Source organism: Geospiza fortis, unplaced genomic scaffold (assembly GCF_000277835.1).
Source record: "Geospiza fortis unplaced genomic scaffold, GeoFor_1.0 scaffold203, whole genome shotgun sequence".
In the NCBI taxonomy this organism is placed as follows: domain Eukaryota; kingdom Metazoa; phylum Chordata; class Aves; order Passeriformes; family Thraupidae; genus Geospiza; species Geospiza fortis.
Genome location: NW_005054385.1, coordinates 2200972 through 2215885, shown reverse-complemented (window position 1 = coordinate 2215885; position 14914 = coordinate 2200972). Strand labels below are relative to the sequence as shown.

Sequence of the window (14914 nt, the reverse complement as noted above, 5' to 3'; positions counted from 1 at the left end):
TAATGTATTAATTACTTCCCCACTTTTCCCACAACCACCATTTCTCACTGTTCAAAAAGAAAGAATTCCAGGCAAACACGACATTGCTTTCTGCCACAGGGCTCTCTTTACCTTCATGGACTCAGCATACAATATATATTCCCTAAGCACAGGCAGGAAGTCTTCTGTCATGTCCTCACTGAGTTCTTCAAGAGCTGTGCAGCAATTCCCAATACAGGCAGACACTCCTTCCAGTGGTTCTGATAGCTCAACCTCCAGCCCTCCCCAGGTTGAATAAACAGGTCCATATTCTCGTAGTTCCACCAAGTATTCTACAAGAGGCAGATGAAAAAATAGATTAACAGAGTAAGAGCAAGGCACAAAGATGAGCAAACACAAAATAGGTGAAATCACGCACTAATTTTGAATAACATTAATCCCCACAGGGAGTCAAGGCTTGTGTTACATTAGCTTCTTAATAGATTTAACAGAACTCTGCGGCTGCACAGGTGACAGGTTCAAGTTGTCTCTTTCTTAACTTAACCATTCCTACAGACTTCCAATACAAAGACTCTTGCACCTGTGCAGTAGCCAAGGTCAGTTTTTTAAACATACGTAAAACCGAAATCTACTAAGACAGACTTGTAAAGCTTGTCTTTGCCTAGGAATTCCATTTGTACTCCTCCAGGTGGAATCTACAGGTTATTCCACCTGTAATCTTTCAAAAAATTTTCAAAAAATTACTCCAGAAATCTTTCAAAAAATTACTCCAGTAAGACAGTAGGTTGGTATAAAAAGTTCAACTTTAAAACAAGATTTAAATTGAGCTAATATCAGACACTGTGCTAGGTTTTGGGCCTTTCTAAAATCTGGAACAGGCATTAGATTTTGCCCTGTGTGTGACTTATTACAGGCCAGAATCATCAACACAAATTGTCATGATCATTCTATCAACCAGAATAAGACACAGAATGTTCAGACTGGAATATTATGATGGAACACTCTGTGTCCTTACCCAACTGTTCCTTGATGATCCGTTGTGCTATTCTATCAATGGTACCAAGCTTTAGAGAGAATGTGTCCAGATAATCCCCAATGGCTGCAAACTCCAGGGGCCGACTTCTTAATTTGTAGCCTCCTGTAACGTATTTGACAGACTCCCCCATCTTTGACAGCAAAGCCATTCCTTGCTTTTTGTAGGCATTAAGATCCTAGGAATTAAAACAAACAAACAAACAAACAAACAACAAAAAAGAAACAAAAAAGAATATGTTTAGGAATACTCACTTATATGTTTAAATATTAATACAGTGAAGGATACTTTCCAGTCAAGATCAAATCTTGTGAAAGCCACAGATTACATGTGACACACAGCCTTGAACAAAGGCTTTCTACAAGCTGTACAGCTGAGCACAGCTTCAAGGCTCCACGGAGATAAATTATCCAGGAGAATAGTATGAAGTATATTAGAAATAAGTAAGTAGGCCAACTTTGCATATGGCCATACTTTCCCATTTTCCTGTATCTCCCAGAGAAGCAAGCTTATTAACAGCTCTGGTTCCACCAAAACATTTCACATCATTCATCAACACATACTTCTAAGTCAATACCACTACAATACCAGTATTAAACAGATGCACCCGCTGGCTCTACTGACCTACTGCAGAGCTACACACTGCCCACCTATTTGGTAAGTAGCCTCCTCACTCCAGTTCTGTGGTCAAACAGGAGGCAGGTGAAGACTGCAAGCAGAAAAAATGCAGCATGAGGACACCAGCAAAACTTCTCTGCAAGAGAGACTGTTGCTCAGGCTGGGTCAGATGCATCCATCTTGCTGCACAGAAAGTGTAAACCTCCTTCTCACTCCTTTACACATTTACATAAACCAACTTTCAGATTATCTATGCTTACAAGACTGCTAGTCTATAATTTTCATGGGATTTCACCTTAACAGTACGCCAGAAAAAAATGGTTTTAGTTAGTCAAAATGCTGACAATGTTTCATTTTACTTCTTCCAGCAGAGGTCAGTATTCAACATCTCAAAACAGGCTCAGGAGCTATTGTTTGGTTATCCTATAGAGCCTGAGGAAGAGATGTGTTCAAACCAAGTAGGCTGTAGAGATCAAGAATTCAGACGTATTACTACAGACGAGACTAAAACTTAAATGTTCTTAAAAAAAAAAAAAACCCAAAAAACAAATAAACAATAGCCATCTTCAAAACATGTACTATGGTATTCCTTCCCAGTACTTAATGTAAGTCAAATGTAAGCCTGATTAAGAAAACCTGACATCTTAGCAGCTACTGTAATTTTCAATTATGTTTGCATTTAAAGGCAATTTGATTTTTTCTTTCCACATGTCCTCAGTATGAGCTGCAAGCAGGCATCAGAAAAATCTTTGAACTCAAAATTATTCACTCACTCTCTCAAGCATTCTGGTATGTTACAGGTCCAAAGAGGGAATATGAAGAAACGCTGGTCTCTCTTCTTCAACCAGGAGGTGATCTTACAACTTCCTGTAGTAACTAAATTCTGAAATCCTAGCACACTGAACTGACACCTCACTGCTCTACTAGACCAGGTTCAAACATTAGAGCCAGTCAGCAGAATAGGCATCCTTTCCCCAGGATGCTCTGTAATCTCAAGACAAACTCTTCCTAAACCAGAGGATGAAGCTCTTGACATTCATTTCACAGGGATGGCAGAAGACAAATAAAGCAGCTAAGAAAGCTGCATTGTGCTTGGACAGATCAAAAGAGGAAGGAGCTGTCAGACATTTAACGTGCTAAACAAATTCTGCATTTCTGGCTTGTTTCAGTGGTTAATTTCACCATGGAGGGGAAATAAAAACACTGGAAATTGATTATTAACAGCAAGCAAAGCATGAACCTGAAGTGAGCTCAAACATCACCTTTAAGTGAGCTAGAGTAATGTCACTTTGGAAAGGCGTACCTTTGCAGCACTTCTCACCTATCTGGGTAAAACCCAAGCATAGCTGCAAGTCCTCCTAGTCTTATTTGAAATACAGTTCTAAAGAAAGCCAAAGAAAATTGCACTATTCCTGCATGAGTCATGCAGAAGAGATGCATGAAATTGTTGGCTGAGAACAAGTAAGAATGAGGCCTCCATTCTTAGTTTTGAGGGCATCAAGTGCAAGCAGTATAAAACGATCAGACAAGATAAAAAGTCAAGAAATTCACAAGCTTTTGTGCAAGGGAGACTTTTCTTCCTCTCCCCCTTCCCTCCTCCCCCAAAGAGGATTTTAAAGTCTACAGTTTTCTGAATTTTTATTCTCTCTTGCATAATAGGATTACATGCTACAAAACAAAAAGGTCTGGAGAATTCAATTTATCAATCTGCAGAGGGGATTCCTCTTCCCTTCAAGCACAGGGAACCCATACTGTTGGCACACACAAGGGTCTGTCACACACAATAGTCAGAGCGCCCAACAAGCCTCTGGAGGAAGAGGAAGCTCTGATCTGCTCATGTAGTTTTGTTCATGCCTTTTTACCCTCATTTCAGAAGGGATTGCAAAGGTCAACAACTGTATTTGAAAGTTACTGGCTTACCTTAGCTGTGAGAAAGACGTTGAAGTGCTCATTAAAAGACAACACTGGGTGATCAGTTATTCTCTTCAAGAACTTGTCTAATGCTTTCCTCCTTGTCTCCACGAACTCTTCCGAAAAGCGATCAACAACACCCTTCACCACAAATTTTTCAGGAAGAGGCTGTCAGAGATAAAAAAACAGCACAAGATTCAAAAGACCAAAAACTTGCTTTTGTTTTGGAAATTTGGAAACAAACAAAGCAATCAAATTCCAGTCTTAACAGGAACTGAAACATTGTGTTTGTGAACAGGAACCATGCATCAGATGGGATCCAATCTGTGCTCAAAATTATCCTTAAGCTGGTCTGGCTTAAAGCTAGCCATTCTACTGAGAGGCTTCAGCTGAGAGTCACACCAGGGAAGTCAAACAGTACTCACACTAAATACTTGTAGCATAGCTTAGATTGTTCTCCCTACTGCTATCCATGCTGCCCAGCCTCAGGGAAAGCAGAAAATTGGACAATTCTACTTACTCCCCACAAACCCTCTATTAACAATTTAGAGGTTTTGAACAGGGCCCTCCTGTAAAAGGCTGAGAGCCTTAATGAGAACACTGAGCAAAACCAAACCAGGGGCTTGACACAGCAAATGGCTGGATCTTTCCTGAAGTGTGAGCACACCTGGTCATCCATCACAGCTGACTTTCCTGAGTATGTTTCTTTAAGTGACAAAAGCCTGATGATACATTCACTTTTACATCTTACTATTTTGAGTCCATCAGTTCATCTCTGCAGTTCAGTTTGACATGTAAACCCAGACTATCTCCAGACTGCTAGTTATACAGTCCCTCCTGTTACACTTGGATTACAGACTATAGAGTACCACTTTGGATGGAAGATAACTTTTTAAGCTGATGCATGGTTAATTTCAGCTCTACCACTACATCTGCTTTTGTTCTGTCCAGACAGTATGGACTTCAAGGTTATTATAAGTTTTTAAATTGTGCTTTGTATTTCATTCTTGTGAACCAGTCCATCTAGACAACCTGCTTACAGTTATGCTAGCAATGACAGCCACTTTCACCCAATTCAGAAATCAGGATTCTCCCCTGCAAAGAGTTTGTCATCTAAAATCTGTGCCAAAAATAGTTAAAGAAAAAAAAACCCAAACTATATATATTGCTTTCCCACCATACCCGAGCTCATGTGGGTTGTACACGAAGACTTTATCTCCTAGAAAATACAGCCAGAACAACTTAGCTGCAACAGAGCTACACTTTGACCACTGTATTTGGTTCTTACAATTTAAGACTTACCTGATTATGTTTAGCATTCAAATTAGTCAGTCATTCTAGTTAAACCGGCATAAGGTACACTATCATTAGACTTCTTCAGAAGTATAATGCCTTGTGCATTAGTCTTCAGGGAGGAAGAAACTCTCTTCCTTTGCTTTGTAAACTTTAGCTGGGACTCTAGGAAGTCACTACCTCAGCACCATATGTAGGAGGAAAAGAAAAAAGTTTAAAGAAAAAAAAAAGAGGGAAAGGAATACTAAAGAACCATAGTTCAACCAAATACATGCAAAGTGGCAGTGAGTAATCACTAAAGTTTGAGCATTTGAAGAATGCACCTCTATTACAGAGACTTCTGCAATTTAACCTGGTTTCAACTACAGCAGTAGGTACATTCCTTTCCATTTTAGGCCTCTGGATGTCCACCTCAAGTAATCAAAGCACACAGCTAGCAACTGATACCTTGCTTTAACTGTGTGTTAATTATCTATCTTATAGTCTTCCATCTTCCATCTTAATTTATTTTTCCCTACTGAGACAGGTGAGAAGAGTTCATTCCCATCAGAAATTGCTTCAAGTATCCAAACATGACCATCCCAGGTCAAGCAACTTGGCTGTTAGGTTCTCCTTTGTAGTCTTAGAGACAGAACTGAGATCAGTTTCACTGTCTTTTGAAAGAAAATATTAGAATGTCCCAGATCTTTTAAAAAGAAGTAACTATCAGAAACTGAAGAGATGAAGAGGAACTCACACTGAGGTTAGTTTTGGCTCCCAAGTGTAGGCTGTCATGACACACTGCACTGGTAAGACATATCATTTGCTACAAGAAGATTTTAGGCAGAATCACTATATTGAGATTAAGAAGACAACTCACTTTTGATAATTTGTTAAAACAGAAGGCTTTCAGGGATTTCAGTATCTATAATTACAAATACAGATAGTCTTAGATTGTCTTGAAACATCTTTTCAGAAAACACTTGAGCCAGTGCATCTGAAACCGCCTTTAGCTTCTATACCTAATCTATTTCTAGACAATAAATACATAAAGCATTCAGCAGCCTCCCTACCATACCCTGCATGAAGGAGATTATTAGCGGATTGTGTAATTGCTAACTTGTGCATAAACAGACAAAAATCCTTTATCTCCCTTATTAACAGCAAATCCTTTTACCTCCAGATTTTCTAGAAGAAATGCACCTAAGATACTGGCTTGTTCTGCAGCCAGTTCCATGTCCAGTATTACAGCTACTCATGCAAACTTTGCTGTTGTGTCTGCAACAAATTCCTGGTAGGAGCAAAGCAGCTTGATTCCCCAGCTATGACTCACCTTCTGCTACTTGACTATTATTTACAGCCTTGCAGGCTTCAGGCAGAACTGGCTGCCTGTTAGTGTACCCAAGAAGCAGAAGCTGAATTGTGATTGTTCCAGCTGTTCAGAGAATGGGACGTGAGAAACCAGTATGGGCACTTGACACATTACACATGCCTCCACCTTATGCTCTCAAGCTCACTGTCTTTCTTTTCACTACTGTTCACTAAACATATTTGCTGGCAGTTAGTGGTGTCACATGATTTTTTGAAGTACTTCTTATCTCTGAAACACTCAGCTATTATTCCTCTTGAGGCAAGTCCTAGCATAATGAAGGACTTAAACAGCGCTCAACCATAGAGCAACCTAACAATACTTCTCACACAGCCTACTCCTTGCTGAGGAAGGGAGGGCAGAGAAACTTCCACCCCATCATCCACCCCAGGCAAGCTAAAGTATGCTAGTAGTGTTGCTATTTCCTGCCAATTCAATTCCTATGGGGCTTTTAAAATGTCTTTGTTTAAAAGGACTGAAGACAGTGATCTCACAGGTTTCCTATACCTACATATAATGTAGTACTAACCTCCTCACATCAAATAAGATGGTCAGATCACCAGTTTCAGCAACAATAGGTGCAGTAGTTTAGCTAATCTTATTAGGCAAACTTCTACCTACTGAAGGCATGCAATAGCTACCAAACCAGAGGCTGAGACTTCCAAGTCAGTGCTATTACATGTCAGTGCTATTAAGTGTTGGCACAAGCAGTTTTAAATTACTCTGTAAAACCAGCTCAAAAGGCCGTCTTGAAAACTGAGACTAGAACCAGAAGTACCTGTGGCTTTTCATAATTCCTAGATGCTTTGAAATACAGATGTAATAACTGAGTAAACAGGTGAAATGTATTCTATTTATGTCACAGCTACTGTAGTCAGCACATGTATTGCCCTGCAGGAGGCTGACAAAGCTTACCTCTCAGGTGCGTCACTCAAGGAAAGTCTAAGCTTCCTAACTAGTCAGGAACAGGAAGCTAAAGAGAATAAAGTATTGTTTTTTAAACCTAGACACATTGCATCCAAATATTACCCTTGGAAGACAGATGTACAACTGTCCTTAACAGCAGACTCTTGCTTACTACCTACAGGAATAAGATGTGTTGGCTGAGACTCTTCGAGCTTGTTTCTCAACCAGTCGAAGTCTTGGTACCGCCGACGGACAGAATACTCTGGCAAATCAAACTCTGCTCGTGTGGTCTGGAAAAGAACAGGATATAATTAGTGTGCAGCAACATCTCTCACTTCAGAGCTTAGCAGCAAATGCAGTACAGCCATCTCTGGCAAGGGTGAAGCCAGACAAGCCTTGCATGGGGGTGTTAATACCCAAAATTTTGCAGCCAGCATGAGAGAAAGATTCTCTGGTCTTCCAAGCAGTGGAAAAGCAGCAATATGAAAAATTATTTCTTAGAGCTGATGTGTTAAGATCTATTTGAAGTTCATTACATGTTCTGCTCTCACCATGGTAGAAGTCTGTAGCACTGTGCACCACATAACCCTCTTGGCAGTTACAAGATTGCAAAGACTGTATGAGATATTCATTGTGAGGACAAGACTATTTTAGCCACCAAGAAATAAAAGTAAAGGTGTTTACTGATTTGTTTATTCTGTGATATGCACTATCCAGGTGAAAAAGTATTTCACCACTGTCTTGTATTCTAAGACTGATGGGCTTATCACACTCCAAGGTGAAAAGATGAGAACATAAGCCACCATAAGGTTTGATGGACCATTTTTGTTGACTTCTAAGATGAAGAAACAAGTCTGCTTATATGTATGCCCTATTAGATATATTAGTACATTAAATAAAACTTTTAAAATTTTCCTTCTTTAGGGCAAGGTCACTACAAGTTTGAGGGGGAAAAAAATAAGTATGCAGATAAACTGCTGTCAAGTGTTTTATCCAGTCTTTGAAGAGCTCATAACCTGGAAGGTTGACTGTATGGGGCTGCTTGCACAGCATGTACTGCAACTGCCTAAAAGCACTCATGAAACCATGTACCAACTAGGAGTGTCTGCTGAAGAGCCTGGCATTGCAGCGGCCCTGATTAGAAGGCAGATGGCCCTTGAAGTTATGTCCCTCTGAGAAGCACAGGCAGCTATACTTCAGTTACTTGCAGCATTATGTCCACCTTGCAATGCATAGCTTGCAGTGCCAGCACACTACATGCCTGCAGCCAGGCATCAAACCCAGCACACTCTGAGGAGGAATACACCGGCAACTCCAGCCTTGAGCTGGCATCGAGTCCAGCACCTGGCTGCTTTGCTAGTCCCAGCCAGTAGTAGCCTTTAAGTGCCATCCACCTCTTCACTTCCTCTCTGCATGACTTTAATTCTCCAATTGCTGCATTTTACCCCTAGCAATCACCACTCGGGATCCTGTAAAAGTTCTATATATGAAATGTCTTTCTAGGGTGAACTCTGGAGCCTTAACATGGTATCAACAGCACAGTAGGTCTATGATACTGTAAGCAGCAAGGCGATGTGTCATTACCTATGAAATTGTTTGGCTTCTAGTAAAGGAAAGCACAGACAGAAAAAGAAATCAGGATCAGCTCCTCCCTTCTTTGACCTGCTAGCCATGATAAGCAATATAGAGGTTAGTCCATGGACTAACATAAAGAATCCTCATGAATTGGAGCAGTTGTGTTTGTAGATGAGTGACTACCAAGGTCCCAATATCCACTGCAGATCTGTGCTTTACTCATCTATGCACTTCTCAGAGTAACATCAGCTTATTTAACATCAAAGAGTGCCACACTATGAATGTGACTTCTGAGACTTCATTTGAATCATTTTCACTTGTTTTGAGTAACAGACTGAATGGCTTTAAATATAAAGCCATCTGTAAATAAAAGAAAGGGGAAAAAAAGGGTGTGATGAGGCAGTAATAATTCAGTAGAAGGCAGACCTTCCGTGAACTGCATGCCACTGCCCAATGGCATTTTAAGAGATCACATAGTGAGTGAATGAGAGTAATCAGAATCACTACACACTACAGTGTCCTATCCTGCAGCATGAGAATGAAGGTAAAGTCTCCCATCTGTTAGCGCCGAGAAGCTTATTAACCACTATTCTGCTAATAGTTAAAGAAAACCATATAGGACTGCCTAGGAGTTGGAAAGCAGGGTTAAGTCCCAGTACACAAACCATACATTAGCTACAGTTCACCTCTACCAAACTGCTCTTGTTGCCTTTACTTCACAAGCAGAAGTGCAAAGTTTTCCATATATCACATTTTTCCACTGAGATGAAAATACAGCAGCAACATTTCAGTGTTTACTGTAAAGGTTATGAAATCTAGACAGCAAATAAGCTTTTCAAAGACTATTTGGGCACAACATAAAGGCCCTTCAAGGTTTTAATGAAACCTCGCTAATGCTGAAAGAATTTGGATCTCAGATCAAACTCTTCATTAGTTTAGCACAAGTTATTTCTTTCAGATTGCACATAAGAGGAAGGAGGATCCTGCCACTGTCAAAGCAGCACTGAGGAACACATTCACTGAGGTAGCTCGGGGTGCAGCTGCAGTGGGAGCTGCAGGTTGAGCTCAGGTTGGGGCAGCCCAGGCAAAGAGGCCCTGAAGAGCCCACCCTGGGCACACAAGGGCCTGGGAACCTGTGGCCAAGGCAGGGGACCGGACACTGGGACATGGCAGGAACGGTCCCAGACCTTCCCATGCTTGGCGAGGGGATAAAAGCCCAGGGGTTCCTTTGTTCTGGGTCCCTCCCCAGAGACACCAGCCCGAGCTGTTTGTTTCTTACTGTGCTGTGATGAAATGATTTTAATGGTTGGGATGCCCCAGACTGCTATGGGAAACCTAGGGATGGAAACCCGGTGTGACTGCATGAGTGAGGGGGCATAGCTGGGAAGGGGCCTTGGGTCCAGCTCAAGTGGTGCAAGAGTGACTGCCAGAGTGGATCCTGGATGGTTGAGCAGAGAAATTTCCATAACAGACAACAAGTAAAGCATCTGTGTTTTCAACACAGTTAAATTCCTCCTGCTTTCTCAACAAGATTCATAAATCTCATCTTGTAAGGACATGCGTCTTTTCCAAAGGAACCTGAGAAACTTACATGGCAGATCTCAACCTCACAAAAAATAATGGGCAAGATGTTTCCAGGAACTTATTGAAAATTCCAGTGCAGTTCTACTAAGTCAGCACTGCAACACTCTAGGCTCAGTTTTACTTTCTGGAAAGCAGACAACAGTTACAGACACTTTTACCTCAATTGCTGGAATGGTTTTGACTAGAGACAGTATTAAGGCAATCACCAAGTCTTGGTCTTGCAAAAGATTCTTGTCTTCCTTGGAAGGAGTTAACAGCCAAACCTGAAGCTAGCCTGTGATGACAATACAAAAATATTTTTGCACCCTAGTTCTACTCTCTAACTCACCAGACTTGATTGCAGATTCCCCTCCATGTCACTATTTAAGTTTGAGGCAAAATCTTCAACTAGGAAAAGAGGAGAATGACAGAGAGGGGGAAGGGAAGAAGGCTGGTGTTCTTAGCACTCCAGTATTTCTTTTTGCCTCAAACAGTTTAGCCTGTTTGAAAAAGACTTCATATCACTTTTACCTGCTCCTCTCTAGGGAATCAAGCTGTTTCATGTGTTCAAGTAATCTCTTCATGGAAGCATGAAAAGGACAGGAAAGTGAAAACAAGACCTCCACTTGGTCCAATGGCTAGTACTGACTGGTTTGAAAAGACTCTCCCTTCAAGCCTGCAGAGCAACTGCATTACTCTGAGCAATGGCACTCAGCTGTTCAGACCTCCATGGGAAAAGGCACAGAAGAAGGCCTTGCCATCCTAGAAAGTACAATGAAAGTGAAGTTAGAAGTACACTTATTTATGTTTTCTCAGGAGAGATGACTTGATATGGTCAAGCTTTACTTTCCCCTTTCTTCCTAAAAAAGAACTCTGTTTGTTAAAGTCTCCCTAAAATGCACCTCCATCTATCTGAAGGACACAAAGACACTTCAGTCATCACAGTCATGACCCATTAAGTTCCATCACAACCTACCTTTACAGTTTCACCAGCCCCCCTCTGTAAGGAAACTGCTTACTAACTTGCATTAGTAACTGCATTAGCAAGATGAACACAGGATATGAGAGAATCAAGGAAGTCAGTCCTGAATCACTTTCTTGTTAGCTGGACAATTACCATTACATTCTTTAAATGTGTTCATGGACAAGACAGGCTAGGGAATGCTACCTGGCTCTTACTAGGGAGCTGTGAAAACAGGTACACAAGCAGGATCAAGTAAACTCTTAAGTCTTCCTTTTCAAGCCAACGTTTTGACCCTTCCTCAGTCACCACCACCGGCTGACAAAGGTATGAGAAGATGAAAAGCACGGGGCATACTGCAAGACTTTTTTTTTCCTATTAGAATGAAGGACCTGTAAAAACAAAGAGGGAAAAAAACCCCACACAACACAAATGAGACTGTGATCAGTCTACACTCTTCCCTACAGTGGTATCCCGTCACAACCACACATTACAGCATTAGCAACTCCCCTGGTGATGCTGCTTTTCAGTCCTCAGAATAACTCATTCCATGACCTATGTTTATTCAGACCTTTGAGGTTCCAGAAGCATTCTCCCGTAGAGAAGAAAAAAACCCCAGCCATCCCTGCCTCTTCATTCAGAGTCACCAGCAAGGCCTCAAACTTCTTTCCTGCAAGGCTATAAGGGAGGTGTTGCAAGGCTTCTCATCTCACTCCATGGATTATTCTTGTGCAGCCTTTTTGCCATGTTTAATTACTGCTTGCAGATACAATGGCTAATTGGCAATTAGCTTGCCACGGAAGACACCTTGTTTGTAGGGCACGAATGCGTTACACCATTAATACTGTTAAGTCTTGAACAATGATAGTCCTAGACAGTCCTAGAGGTTCTGACCCTAGAGATTAACCAGAAGTTTCCACAAATAATAAAACTAAAGAGATGAGGATTTCATGGTGATTCAGAAGAACAACTTACTCAGTTTCATAATTGCATTGCAATGGTATGATATAGCAGAATCATGTGCTACAATGAGACCCAAAATAAAACAAGTATTAACAGACAGGTAGGAATCAGAAGTACAGAGTTATTTTTTAAATAAGAAAAGAGACACTGTTTGGTAATACTTCTGATCTAAATACTTCTGGTAAAGACCTTGGCCATGTTTCAGAGTTCTGCTTCAAAAAGAAAAGGAACCCTTGAACATTAGGATTTCCAAGCATAGGAACATTATTAGGGTACCACTATATAGAAATATTTTATATTGGCAGAATAATATGAATCTTAATTTGAGAGAAACAACATTAGCCAATTTTAGCCATTTCTCTGTGGAAAGATGCATTTTATTTTGTGGTTCCTATTCCTTCTGAAGAAGTAATAGCTGAAGGCTAAACTGCTCGAAGTAAAAAAGATACAGTGTTTCCTGCAAGATTAAGACAATTAGAGTAAAAATAAATTACAGAACTGCGTTAAATGTGCAGGAAGAGTTAAGTTACTATTTTAGAGAAACTCCATTTTCTCCTGTGCAGTCTGAAGTGAAACTTTGAAGCGGACATTTGGAAAAAAATTATCTGTGGCCTGTAAAGGTTTCTTATCTCTGTGGAAAATATTTGCTCCAGTACATACTGCCATCTAAGTGGGCTGGAGGAACGTTAATATTTCTGGACAAATATATCAAGTATATTACCAGTAATGTTAGAGAACACCTTTTGCCTTGGTAACTACAAGTGCCCAAAGCACATGTCAACATCACCTAGGAGCTCATTATAATAAGAATGAGTTAGTTAAGAGGAATCAATATTTCAGCTGTGAATGTAGTGGACTTTTCAGATCACTTTTCATATAAATTATATAGATTACATTCATGACTGAACTACAACAGGTGCTGAAATAATCTCCAGCCACTTTTGGTTGGCAGCAGCATTCTTAGGCTACTTCATTTTATTATCAGCTGTAGAGCTATCTGAACCAGCAACAGCATGAAAGCTAGTTTACAGCCAAGGATCAAGACTATGATTTTAGTGGATAACAGAGGAAATGTAGAAAACACTTCCAGCAACAAGCTTAAAGCATTTCAGAAAAGGATAGACACAAAAAGTGAGATGTTTAACAGTGAACGAGTAACAAGGCACATTCACTTTAAGGGAACTCAAACCAAGTGAGTGTCAGATTACTTAAAAGAACAAACTGTGAAGTTAATGAGAGAAACTGGCCTTGCAAGTTTACAAACAGTTCTATTTGGGAATCAGAAACAAAAAAAAAATAAACGTTGACATGTTAAAAGCTTTTTTCACAACTTCAGACACTAAGTTCTGCTAAGAAAAGTCACATCTTCAACACATTGACAAGGTACCAAAAGACACTAAGTTCCTTAAGATAGGAAAACAGTGCAAGATGTGAATATCCAGCATGCCCTACAGTTATTCCACATAGAAGGAAGTACTAGGAAAGAGAATATTGCTTTGTACCTTTGTTGTAACCCTGTATGTAATATATGTCTCCATTGTGCACACATGTTTTTTGGGATCATCAACAGTAACAAAGAGGTCTCTAGTTTCCACATCCAAGTCATCATCCAGCTGTAGTCTGTTGAGGAGAGATGAGGAGGAGGCCGGGCTAGAAGTGTCTACGGGTGTGCCATTGGGCAGGCTGAGATCCTGTATTGGAGAGAAAAAAAAAAAGGAAGTTATTAATAAGCTTAACAGATTCAAGGTTAAACATAGTATTTTCAAAGACACCACAGACAAGCTTCTCTGATATATTATAAGGGTTGTTTGTTTCAGCATCTCCAAGGACCACCCTTTTCCAGGACACCTGGGCAACATACTAAAATCTTCAAGCATTAAGCTGAGGATAAAGCACACTACCAATACACCTTCCCTAAGTACAGCACAACCTGCTTTCAATTCCTAACGAAGGACAGCATTGCTGAACCAACACTTCCTGGTGAAACTGAGCCAACCTAGACTGAAAACAAAACAGCTAGGCAAATCAAGAGACCTTATAAGACAGGTTTCAGGCGAAATGGCAACAGTTCAGTTGTCTGGAATGCAGTAAGCTTTCACCTCTGGAGACTCCTATGGTGGAGGAAGGAGCAAAACTTTCATCAGAGGCCTCCCATCCAGTCCATTAACCTCCACACATGTTCACAGCAGCCAGAGTCTGAACTGCCATCACTGCAGTACACAACAGCCACAGATCATACTCTCCCGCAAAAGTGTCTAGGCACACCTCCCTTTTGGAGTCCTAAAGCAAATGAAAGCACTACTTTTTCCTTGGAGCAGTCCTCACTCCCATTCTCCCCAGCCTAAGAGTGTCATCCAGCACCTAGAGAAGACAGAGGCCAAAAGATCCAGCAAGATGCTATTTTAGGAAGAAAAATACAGCAAAACAACTTTATAGTTAACTTGGTACATCCACACACCTTCAAATCTCATACTTCAATACAAACCAAGTACTCCATAACAGTAGTTATTGCATGTGAAAAATGCGTATTTTGTGATTGGCTTTTTGTAAATACTAAAATGAATATTATATGTGTTGTGTTAAAAAGTAATGCTGTATTAATTCTCTTAAGTAGTGTGTTAAATATAGTTTTAGGTTATAAAAAATGTTAAAATAGAAACTATGCTATGTAGGATACTTTTTTTAAAGAAAGGACTCGCAGCGAGATAGCAGCCACAGGACACCTAAATCTTTCCGAGAAAAAGAATTTATTGCCCTCGTATCA

At 40.4% G+C, this 14914-nt stretch overlaps 1 protein-coding gene across 1 annotated transcript in view; it reads right to left on the bottom strand.

The window, feature by feature from the left end:
- The window catches only part of SNX30 (sorting nexin family member 30), a gene marked incomplete at its 5' end in the record, with an annotated part of 44470 nt that overhangs the window by 12745 nt on the left and 16811 nt on the right, over positions 1 to 14914 (bottom strand). The window contains 5 exons of the mRNA XM_005425351.3: positions 112 to 311; positions 995 to 1190; positions 3551 to 3709; positions 7268 to 7378; positions 13653 to 13841. Coding sequence (XP_005425408.3) covers positions 112 to 311; positions 995 to 1190; positions 3551 to 3709; positions 7268 to 7378; positions 13653 to 13841 — 855 coding nt within the window. The remainder of the gene's footprint in view (positions 1 to 111; positions 312 to 994; positions 1191 to 3550; positions 3710 to 7267; positions 7379 to 13652; positions 13842 to 14914) is intronic.